The 12,712-nt window shown below is 41.5% G+C and overlaps 1 protein-coding gene across 1 annotated transcript in view; it reads left to right on the top strand.

The window, feature by feature from the left end:
* Positions 1-1,624: 1,624 nt before the first annotated feature.
* fam131ab (family with sequence similarity 131 member Ab) overlaps positions 1,625-12,712 on the top strand; it is a 32,254-nt gene continuing 21,166 nt past the window's right edge. Inside the window, exon 1 of the mRNA XM_061682081.1 lies at positions 1,625-1,813. Coding sequence (XP_061538065.1) covers positions 1,700-1,813 — 114 coding nt within the window. The 5' untranslated portion in view covers positions 1,625-1,699. The remainder of the gene's footprint in view (positions 1,814-12,712) is intronic.

The following is a 12,712-nucleotide window of genomic DNA, read 5'->3' as shown; positions in this document are numbered from 1 at the left end:
TACTAAAAATGGTACTTACGAGTGCTCCAATTTACAAGATTTCCTCAATTTATGAAAATCTCGCTTGAGTTTTTAAATGTATTTATTTATTTTTTGTCTTGTGTTGTGAGCCAAAATCTGAGTTAGCTTCAGATATGTCGCTGCTCGAGTGCAATGGGAAAAAAAAAATGCTAGCTGGACCCTCCAGCAATTCCATAAAAAGGTGAAAGTAGCCATCCAAAAAGGAGTGAATTCTTGACTAATACGCATTAACGGTAGTCAACTGGAGGCTGCAATCAAATGGACAGTAGCCGCTTTATAGAAAAAGAGTGGACAGCATTAATATGTATGAACAGCATAACACGCACATAGAGATGTGTGATTTTCGGTTGTCCCAACATATAGGAATTAAACTTTATAAACCAGTTTATTTACATTCTCTTTTATTTTGCTTTATTACGTTTGTAACGGTTTCGCGATACGAGCCTTTGTTGGGCCAATTTCTTGCTTTGACTTGTGAGCAAAACTTTGAGACACAAGCCCTGTATGGTGGCAGTGAAATCAACTTAACACACGACACAACAAGCAATAATTTGGCGGATAGTGAACAATTCTTGGAAAAAGAGGCTTCAAGCTGCTTATTGCCTCTTCCAGTTGAGGTTTACAGTCAACCGAAACAAAACACTGATTTAACTTTGCCCTTAAGTCAACTAGATTAATGCTAACACATAATGGGAAACACCACAGCATAACATCATTGTTCTGCTGTTATAACCCGTTCAGCAACGAGTGTTTGAACACAAACGGCGGAGCAACCATGTAAACAGATAATATAACAATGCTCACAGGCATATATTCTTTATTCTTTACAAAAAAAAAAAAAAGACTATCACAGTGGCTTACTGAGGACCTGAGACCGGTTCCATCTTTAGTATATATTTGTCTGTATGATACTGCCACAGTTGGCCAAAGTGCGCACACCAGAAGGGAGCACCACAAGATCCGTAGAAATGATCCAAAAATGTGGCTAAAACTGTTTCTTTACATTCTATTTATGTCATACCTGTAAGTTTTTGTTAGGTACCATATTATAGAGTGTGATTTTTCTTATTAAAAAACACATTACAAACTTTTTTTTCAGAGGCTGGAACGGATTAATGGCATTTCCAATCATTTCAATGAGGAAAGATGATTTGACATACAAATGTTTTGACTTACAAGCACGTGTCAGTGTCATAATTGTTGTGTTATTACTGCATTATGACACTGCACAACATTAAAAAAGGGTTAGTGATAAAAATGCTTTGTAGGGTAACTAACTGAGAAGAAATACAAGGCCACTAGTTGCCTAAATATCTCCTCCTGGCCTCCCACAACGCTGACTGACATGTAAAGTGACACCAGCCAATCACATCACATTGCGCTCCTGCCCAAGAGAGCAAAACAGTGCAAGGAGGCGGCCATGGGTGTATAAATACACGCGTGTGAGCTTGGGTTTGGATATCCATGTGTCCCACTCTGATTGCTCACTACGTAGACCGGAGATCTCTCGGACTCAACAGACTAAGACCAGGACGGGAGGGAGGAGGCAACCCCCCCCCAAGCATGAGCTTCTCGGCCGCGGGGGAGATCCACGACGCTGTCCCTCCGCTGTGGTGCTGATCACCGACACTCAACCGAGAAGACTCCCTCGCGAACCAAATACAAGGGCGCTATTTCGATGTATGGATGTGACGAAAAAGAGAACATAGACGAGCCCCAACATGACGGGCAACGTCCCGGCCGCCTGATTTCGCGCAACCCGGCGGAGCGAGCGCGGCTGTCCTTCTCTAAGGTACGCTCCCTTAGCACAAACTTCATCGGCATCCTCTCTGTCTGTGCGCAAGCTGCAAAAATGGGCTGCATCAGCTCTAAAAGGCCAGTGGGTAAGAGTTGTTTTCAATGTGTTCTGCCGTTTTCGCGCACGGAGGGCTGGAGGAAGGCTGCCACTTCATTTTATTATTTTTTTTTTTTTTTTGCTGCAACCTTTTGCGTTCGGTGCAGTCAACTGGCCCCGGGAGCTTGTGCGGCATGCTTCAACCCAAAATGGGAACACCCTCACGTTCTCATTTTGACTCGTTTGACTCGTTCAACATTTTCACGATGCTACATTACATTCTATTTTCTTTTTGTGCCTGGGGGGGATGGGGGGGGGGGGGTGCTGTCTGCAGCCTTAAGCATCGCGATGTTTGGGAGAGTTACAAGAAGCTTTTAGCGTGCACGCCAGTGAGGAGGCGCTCGTGACATCACTGAGGGATGCTCCCTGAAACACTTTTTATTGTCGTGACGTGAAGACTCAGCCAGACGCGATGGTTTTAACCGCGCTGACCCACTTTGCTTGGAAGGTAGGATGCATTTTGCCACCATGAAGATTTTCCACATCTCCGCATCTCATTGTTGCCAGTCAGCAAACGGGCTTCCGGTTGCTGCTTGGTAGTTTCCACGTTTGCTTGGCGTGGCTTGCGTCAAACTCCACGTGAACCCTACCCTTGGTGTGTCTCTCCTCCTTTCTTCCACGTCCATTTATCATCTTGCCTTCCTTTATAGCTTCTGATGTAACTATGATGGGCGACCTGCCCACGTGTGCTTACCCACCGTGCTTCTTCTAACCCCCCCCCCATATTTTCGGAATGATTGTATAATCTGTCACTTGATGATTATAACACCTTGTATGCGTTTTAGTCCAGCAGTTTCCACCTGTTTAACTCATTTCCCCACTATATGTGAAACAACACATTAGTATTGACCTAACTGATTTGATGATGGTGTGTATTTGTGTGCATGTTCTTATGTGAGACAGACAGTAAAGCAGTGAGGTCTCTTGTCTGCAGTTTCCACGACAACGGGATGTACAGAGAGAGGAAGTGTGCGCGCGATTGTGTGTGCGTGCACGCCAGCGAGAGCGGAACTGATGAAAAATCTGCGTAAATGCTCATTTACTTAAACAACCGTAGACCCAGTCAGACAAATGAGATTGCAATAATCAAGAAAAATCAAAAGAAGGCAGAAATTGCAATTTAGCTACTGCATGTTTGCTGACAGTTATCACCGCCATGTTAAAAGGCTAGTAGAAAAGAAATCAAGTGATGTATGTCATTTTTTAATTTGTTGTAAAATGTCATAGTAATCCCCAGATGTCATACAAGTACAGGTACACACCTCATGTTCTGTGAGCAGTGGCTTTAGTACCGAACTTCTTATTCGAGACCGAATGGCATCGCAATCTGGACCCAGCCATGTTCGTCATGATAGCTAGTTCATATCGAAAAGTCCTGTTAGAGTTCATCTTCCGGTTGGAATGACAAGGAGGCTTTGCTGTCCAAAGTCAAGACAGTAGCATCTCACTCAAAAATGAGTAGCGTGCGAAGACTAATTACAAAGTGTTGCCATGGGGTCCCCAGTTCAAGTCAAAAACAAAAACAAACAAACAAACAAAACACATCAGCATGAGAGCACGCAGCAATAGACTGTGGTGTCCTTGAGCCAGACACTGAAACACGAGGGCGCTTAAGCAGCCCCCTGCTCCAATCTGCACCGCCACTAACAGTGTGTGTTCGCTGTGCCCACAACTGGGATGGGTTAAATGCAGAGAAACAATTTGGCGTGCATGCGTTCACGACAATAAAAGATGATTTTCTTTTTTACTTTTTATTACTGTGTGAAGAAAGAGTAACATACTGTAACATTACCATAACCCACAGTTACCCTACTATCGTGTACTGCATGGGGTGTCAAACTCATTTTTATCCCGGGCCACATCGTAGTTATGGTTTCCCTCAGAGGGCCGTTAAGACTGTGAACCCATATAATGTAAATGCATGATCACCTCATATTATTACATATTCACACAAAAATTGATGGATAGCTACTTCTGAAATCAGAAGCCAGTAAAACATTGTTTGTTCAACTATTATTCAGTTTGTTTGTTTTTTTAAAGGGAGATTGGTAACAAAAAAAATATTGCAATGTCAGCGTTATTAAAAGTGAAGACAATTTTCAATTTTAGTATTTTAGGAAGAAACCTGAAGTCAACGCACATGATTTGCTTTTGCAGGCCACATAAAATGATGCTGTGGGCCGGATCTGGCCCCCGGGCCGCCGGTTGGACACCAATGCTGTACTGTAATCCAAAATGCAGTAACATAATGTTAAAATAAATTACTTAAACTCACTGTTAGATTATTGTAACATATTGTCACCCAAAATACAATAATATAAAGTCAAAATGAATTACCAACACTCATATACTTATATTTGGGTAACATACTCAGTCAGTCAGTGGTGTCAAACTCATTTTAGTTCGCGGGCCACATTCCCCCCAATTAGATCTCAAGCGGGCTGCACCACAATATTTGTGGCTTAAAAATCCATAAATAACAACTGTTCAAAATTTTCCCCATTGTTTTGGTGCAAATAATTACAAGTAATTTCGGAAAATATTCCCATTTACTCATTATTATCTTGTTGCAAATTTTATTGCAAATCATGAGCAGTCTGAAATTTTTAACCAAACATTATTTCAACAGTATTATGAATCAGTGAGCGTGCGCCATTCAGTTATGCATCCTTTGTAGACAAGTTGTGGCAATGCATCGAAAAAAAAAAAACCCACCCAAAAAAGGTTCCAACAACCAACCTCTTTTGAAGTGACGCTTTTGACAGAAATTTTGTAATATTCAATGTCTTAAAACATTTCCACATGTATTTATTTTCACAGAATTGTAGTGCCAACACGGCGCATCATTTTATATTAGTGTCCCCCTGAAACTTAGCATCGTTTGGCCTTCACAAGTCATTTGCAATGTCATTTACGTGTTGTCAGTGCACCCTCCAGTGGGCAAAATTAGCAACAAAAGTTACTTTTATTGAAAAATAGCAGGGAATGTGTTCTCCATCCCCACGGGCCGGATTGGACCCCCTGACGGGCCGTATGTTTGACACCCCTGCTCGAAGTCATGTTACGTTCCAGGTCTAGGAGAATGCCAAAAGAGAACTTGATTCGATTCGGCCCGTCTTCCCACTCTCAAGTAAGGCCAGTGTGACACAAAAACTAAGTTTGCAATGTTTATTTAGCTTCGCAGGGAGAATTGTGCCAACACACAAACAAAACGGATCTACAGTCTCTTGCGTTTAGTTCCACTAAGCAAGGATGTAGCGTTGCCACGCTGGGTTCTTCAAAAACATCGTGCATTGGGTCTTCGGTTGGACGTTGAAAGGATTTGTTTATCAAAACTTAACATAACACATCATTTACAAATTCAAGTGTGAAAACATAATTACATACAGTAAGTGTAAGTACAGAAAATGTGTTTTTTTTTTTTTTTTCTCCTTCATATAATATAAATTACAAAGAAATGTTCTGAGGGAAATGCTAACCATGCAAACGCATGCTGATGCAAATCTCAGGTTCTTGCCATTATATCGCGACTGCAGTGCGGATGTGTTCTGGATCACCACATCGTCACTCTCAAATTTCTTCTCTGTTCACTTGGATGACTCCTTGCGCCTTTTCTGCCTTCCCCGCTCTTCTTTTTCCTCTCATTTCTTCATCTCCTTCAGCTTTCTTCTTTAGAGACGCACAGTCACTTTGACACGTGCCTCTGTCCTTGTGTTTGTCAATGTCCATGCTGAGCAGCTGTGCCCTGTCTACACCTCTGTCTTTAAAGTCACTCCTGTATTGTTCTTGGCCACCGACCACAGACACACCTGATGGCTGCAAGTCGACTTTGCCACTGGTTGTTCATCCAAAGTCTCAGTGGATGAAAAGGTCAAAGTGTGAGAGTGTCCGGAGAGAGAGTGATTAGAGCCGTGACCCTCCCATGCTGAAGCTGTCCAATCGAGAACCAACACCCCGATCTCTTCTCCCAGAGGTGGCAAACTGCTGCTGGACACAGACTGGAACTTCTCCCCGTTGCATCTTTCCCTCTCCATCTCCTCATTCTTTTTCCCTCCCTCCCTCGCTCTCTGCACCAAGCGAAGGGCAAGCACGAGGGCATGGACGTCACGGAGCCTGATGGAGAAAGTTAAGCCAACTTGTCCACCGGGTCACCCTTCTGGTGATGGTTTGCTGTTCATGGACCTCTGCAGTTTTTTACTCTTCCTCTTGCTCAGAGACTTACAAAGGCCAGGCATTTTTTGTTTGGGTTTCCTGAACATGGAGGATTTCAGTGGTGGGCTGATGGTGGTGGTGGTGGTGGTGTCAATGATGTAGACTGGAGGTGTGAAGTCAGACACGGTGGCAGGGTTATATGATGCTATTGTTAAAATAATATTGTTAAATTACGGTGGCATACTGTAATCCATAATAGAGTAGTATCCTGTTAAATACATTATAGAAAATGCACTGTTAAATTACGGTGACAATGCTGTAATCCAAAATACGGTAGTATATGAAAATCAAATTACAGTAAATGTACTGTAGAACTGTAAATTACTGGCATCCTTGCTGCCAGTAATTTACTTTTTTCTTTTTTTTTTTTTTAATGGTGACATTCTTTAGAGATCAGGCTCAAATGTCCTCCATAACACCAACCTACAGTTGAATGCTTGCAAAGATGCACACCTGTCACCTCCTCTGAAAAATAGAGGTGGCCAGGCCTCTATTCAATGATACAATACACCCCACCACCTGATCTCATCACACCCAATTAAATGGCACATATTGAATTCTGCTTGGGGGCAACTTGAGCTCAGGTCTTTTACCCAGGGTGAGTGATGGGTCTAGATATTGGACTCAATATATGAGATTGGCGCTACAGACTAATGGAGCAAGTTGCTTCTTTTTGAAACACGAAATGTGGGTGAGGACTGGGAAAAAGGAGTCAGGCTCTGACATTTAGAAGCCCACCTCTTAATCCTGTTTTGCAAATCAGATTTGAAGCACGGCGAGCACGCTCTGCAACGTGTAGTGTGGCTTGGGAGGAGAAAGGCAGTGTTGGTATGTTTCTGGTTGGGGCTTCACAGGTGCTGTGGAACAGCACACACACACACACACACACACCCGCACATATGCAGAATAGTCTGTCAAGCTGTGACGTGAGCCAGGCTAAATTCGTGAACAGGTGACGTTTGCATCGGGGGGTCGGGGGGGGGGTGAGGTGCAGCTGCAATCTGTCATTGTGACCCCGTTGTGTTGGGTTCACGATGTGCCTGGCAACCAATTGTGTATTATAAAAACGGGGAGATGAAATTGCATAATTCTTCCACAGCAGATGTGTCTCTTATTCTGTGTTTCTTATGTGCAACATACACGCCTTCTCCACCCAACATCCGCCGCCATGAGAAAATCTCATGAAATATCAAACAGACTTTGGGCTGCTGTCAGGGCCTCACCTGCATGACATAGCATGGCTATTAAGTGCATGGAGGAAGCCTGGCACCCTCCTCACAGGTCTATGTTATCTCAATGCAATTGAATAAAAAAAAAAAAAAAAAAAACAGTGAAAGCAGTATTTACATTTCAGTGGTCAATATGGCTCTCCACTGTATTGACAAACAGAATTCCCACATCATGAAAGGCATGGCCCGGCATGATAATTTCTTCTCTTGTTCACATTTCTTCTCTTGTTCACATTAAACACATGTACAGTTGAAAACAGATGTTTACATACACTATATAAAAAGTCTGATACACTTTTTTTTCCATACAGTCTGACATGAAATCAGACTAAACTTTTCCTGTTTTAGGTCAATTAGGATTAGAATCAGCGGTTCATTTGCATCTCAAGAAAAACGGACATTCCTTCAAAGACGACATCGTCGAAATTGTGGATAGGGAGGACCACTGGTTTGAAAGCGGTGTAAGAGAACCTAAGTCGAACTAGAAAAGCCATCTCTAAACAGAGCAAGTTTGAGACAACACCTATCGTCTGCATGTAACAACATCCTGACATTTCTCCCTCCAAAGGTCACCTCATTTGACGGGAAAAGTGGCCCTAACGAGCTGTTTTTGCAGCAAGACATGAAAACAATGGATTAGTATGCAGGACCGCCGTTTCTCCAACCACACCAGGCGACAAAAATAACCTATTGTTGACCACCCCCAAGGGAACACACCCACCGAGGCATAAACAGGGAGACCACGCCTAAAAGTTTTATTTTTCAAGCCCTGATCTCACTCAAAGCCCTGATCTCACTCATTTTGTGATAGCCACTCCAAAACATTGGCTTTGTTATCCTTAAGCCACTTTGTAACCAGTTTGGCAGTATGTGTCAGGCCAAGGTCAAGACCCATTTGCACCCAAACTTTAACTTCCTGGCTGATGTCTTAAGATTTTGCTTCAGTATTTCCGCATAATGTTCTTTCCTCATGATGCCATCTATTTTGTCAAGTGCACCAGTCCCTCCTGTACAAAAATCGCAGTATGTCACAGTTGGGACAGTGTTCTCAGTCTTGCAAGGTCTTTGTCCTTGGGTGCATTTGCAATCTGTATTCTGACTTTGTGATATTTATTTTGGCATGAGGGTTTTTTCCTGGCAGAGTGGCTTTTCATCTCATGTTGGTACAGTACTCGTTTCACTGTGGATAATGACACACTCTCACCAGCTTCAGCCAGTATCTTTACAAGGTCTTTTGCTTTTATTCTTGGGTTGATATGCACATTTCAGACCAAAGTACGTTCATCACTGGGACACAGAACACATCCCCTTCCTCAGCGGTATGTTTGCTGGATATTCCCATGGTGTTTATACTTCCATATAATTGTTAGAACATAGATGAAAGTGGCACCGACAAGCATCTAGAAATTGCACCCATGAATGAACCAGACTTGTGCAAGTCCATAATTTTCTTCCTGAAATCATGGCAGATTTCTTTTGACTTTCCCATTATGTTACACAACGAAGCAGTGTGTTTCAGGTGTACCTAGTTCAAATACACCCACAGGCGTGTCTCTAATTAACTCAAATGTTGTCTATAAACCTTTCAGAAGCTTCCAAAGAAATGACATCATCATCTGGATTTTCCTAAATTGTTTAAAGGCATAGTGATCTTACTTTATGGAAACTTCTGACTTTGAAGAAAGTAATGAAAAATTGCTTTACCCCCCCCAACAATCTCTCATGAGTTTAGTCTGATTTTGTGTCAGACAGTGAGGGGGGAAAAAAGCAACTGTCTTTTTTTATAATGTATGTAAACATCAGGTTTCAACCGTAGGTGCATTGCATTCTCATTCTATGGTGATGTGCAAAAGTCTCTTGTTGTATTAATGCCTGTATTTTTTTCTTAATATGGGCATTATGGATCACGCAAAAGAATACGAAATTGACGTTGAAAATAACTTTTAGAAGGATTCACACACCAAAAACTAGGAGGATACTAAAGGTGGTTGGTTACATTAAGTAGGTTTATAATTCCTGAATCTTGAACATTCATAATAAAAGGAAAAACGATTTAGACATAGACACACATTGTGAAAGTGATATAACAATATAAATAATAAGAGGTAAAGAAATGCAAAAATATTACAGTATATGCATTATGTGCTTTACAGGACACAATACTGCAAAATATTAGGACAAACATATTCCTCATAGTCTCAACATTCCATTTCCCCAAATCATAATGGTAACGATCAAACAAACAAACACAAATAAACTACCTAAACTAACTATAATTTAGTTTTTGTTTTTAGTAACAGTTTGTCATTGTCTATGAATGATCTATTGAATGAGTTATCTATAAACTCATAATTTTAAAATATTAGAGTAGCTGAAACAACATAGTATATTTTATGGTGGCCTAAGACTTCTGCACAGTATTGTATGTAGAAGTAGCTGAATATTAATTGCATTTATATAATGACTGTGGTGTGTTAAAAACATATGTGGCAGCCGTACTGCCAGTTGTAATTTCTTTGGACTCTCTTTCTTCTGACAGTGGCAGTTGATGGTATGTTGCGCGTGGACTGGAGCCCGTCCAGCTCCCTGTCTGACCTTAAGCTATTGGGGAGCACGCAAACCCGCCTGGTGCGCAGACTGATTGTGACAGAACCTTTGGGTGCACTGGACTTCAGCCAGGTGCCCCAAACTCTCTTTTTATACACTATGTCACTTTGGTCAGATGTTTCAAAGAAGTCCAGCCCAGTAAGTTTGAAACGTCAAACAACATTTACTGGAAACAACAAGCACAAAATGTGTATTATTTAGAATCCATCTCTCCATTTTCTATACCGCTTATCCTCATTCGGGTGACTGATCGAGAGGTGGGGACTGGTTGTTAGTAAATCGCGGCAAAAGCAAAGAAACCAAACAAAACAAACAAGAAGTAAACTACACTTCACTACACTACACTACACTACCTAGCATACTTGTCAGTGTTAGGGCATATAATGTCCCTATGCTTAATAACCTCAAATGTTTGGATTAATGACTGAACAAATTAATGGAAGAATACGCTCCACTTCCTGATCCCAAAAATATTTTCCACTGCATCAAATATGCATTATATATGTTCGTATGCATACAATATCCTGTACAACAGATTCCTTATGTGAAGATGTAAAGTAAATGAGCGAAAACAATGTATTGATTGGAAGTTAGCCATGCATATGACAAATGCAAATCTCTCTCTCTCTCTCTCTATCGATCCATTTTCTACACCGCTTATCCTCACAAGGGTCGCGGGTGTGCTGGAGCCCATCCCAGCTATCTTCGGGCGAGAGGTTGGGTACACCCTGAACTGGTCGCCAGCCAATCGCAGGGCACATATAAACAGACAACCATTCGCACTCACATTCACACCTACGGGCAATTTAGAGTCTTCAATCAACCTGTGTTGATGATGACACGCATGATTTTGGGATGTGGGAATAAGAAATAAGAAATCGGAATAAGCGGAGAAAACTCATGCAGGTATGGTGAGAACATGCAAACTCCACATAGGCGCGGCCGGGATTTGAACCCAAGTCCTCAGAACTGTGAGGCAGATGTGCTGACCAGTCGTCCACTGTGCCACACAGTATATATATTAATTAATTACAATTACTACAATTAATTACAGGCTGTAAATAATCTCACTTCATCTCATTTGTAATCATATAACAATATTTGTCTTTAAAAGCAACATGGTTTATTTGAAATGGATTTTAGTGGACGGCTGAATCAAATAAATGACACAGAAAGGAATATTTCAAACTCAGGAAAAATGCAATTAATTGCATTTCAATACAAAACAGTACAAAAACTAAAATGCCATTTTTTTAAAAACAGTATTGCCTTTAAATGTTTTATGTATGGCAGTTAAAAAGTTGGATCACATGGAGGGTTGAAGTGCTTTGGTGGCATGAAAACTCCGTTTTGCACAATTTGCACAGGAGAACGCTTATCAAGGCGTACATCAGGTAATTTTTTTGTACTGAAATTTGCCTCCCATCAGCCCGAGCAAGGTTGTTTTATCCAATTCCTCCATTTTGGTAGCCGAGCTCTGACATGTGCATGTGCATCAGTGTAATCGGTGTACCAGAAAATCGTGCACTGACAAAGAGTCCATGTTGATTCCAAATTGTGATTAAAATGTGCCAATTTTATTAACTAATTAATTGTGCGGATCGTAATCGTAAAGCTTGACCTGTTGGAGGTTCCAAAAAATTCACAGACACTGTATATCATCTGACTATTATATTTGACCAAATACCAAGTATCAACCAGGCTAAAGCAACACAACGATTTAAACTAATAAAGCGAGCCACAAGATTTGCTTCATTAAAGACAACAGACACACTACATGAAGCCACATGAAGCAGATATGATATGATTATACTCAACCTCTCCTTGCCAGATAATTACATCATAAATCAAACCAGCTAACTATGTCTCACATAACTCAACCATGAACTCACTTACTCCACGAGTCTTTATAAATGTTAACCATCAGAATGACTCACCAGCCTTACAGCATAATTACTAATCGTCTTTTAATGTAGGACACGAAATGGAATCTCAGTTACACACATTTTACAATTACTTGTCTTTGAACTGTCTATTGCCAAAAATCATTTTGTAAGAAGAGCGAACAGCTTGATTAAATGTGTACTTAATTCATGCAGTTGTGGCCCACTTTGAATTAAAAAAAAAAAAAAAAAAAAAAAAAAACCAGAATCACTGACTCATTCTACCTTGCACTGAATAGTAAGACCTTGTGTCGTCTTGTCTTTGCCTTGTCATCTTACTGTTCTTGATGGCAGGGTTTTGAAGTCCCCCCTTTTTAGTACTTTTGGGACAACCGGTCGTCGACGGGGGTGTGGGGGGGAGGTTGTGATCGAAGCAATTCATCCCGAAAACCAAATGACGACGGGGGGCAGGGGGAGGTGGAGTCCTGAACAAGGGTATTGTGCCTGACCAAAAGGGCACATCACACACGTGGGGGGCACAGTACTTTCGGGGCACTTTTGTGTACTTCAAGGGAATTGATTAATACTTCAAGGGCACTTTTGAGTACTTCAGAATCAGAAAAAAAAAAAAAAAAATGTTTTTTATGTATGGGGCGAAAGACTAATCGAACCATCTAGTAAAAATGCTGCTGAGAGATAATTTCCATTCCTGAAAAATGGGTATTGTGGGTGAGCAAAGGGGCACATCACACACATAGGGGCAATTAGGGTAAACAAGTGGGAGGGCACGTGCCCCCAGTGCCCCTCCGGTTCCGCTGCCTCTGAATGATATAATGATACAATGAGAATGTCGTGACAGTTAGAGC

This window comes from Phycodurus eques, chromosome 7 (genome assembly GCF_024500275.1).
Source record: "Phycodurus eques isolate BA_2022a chromosome 7, UOR_Pequ_1.1, whole genome shotgun sequence".
Lineage (NCBI taxonomy): Eukaryota > Metazoa > Chordata > Actinopteri > Syngnathiformes > Syngnathidae > Phycodurus > Phycodurus eques.
The sequence above is the reverse complement of the archived record's forward strand: the minus strand, read 5'-3'. Positions and strand labels throughout refer to the sequence as shown.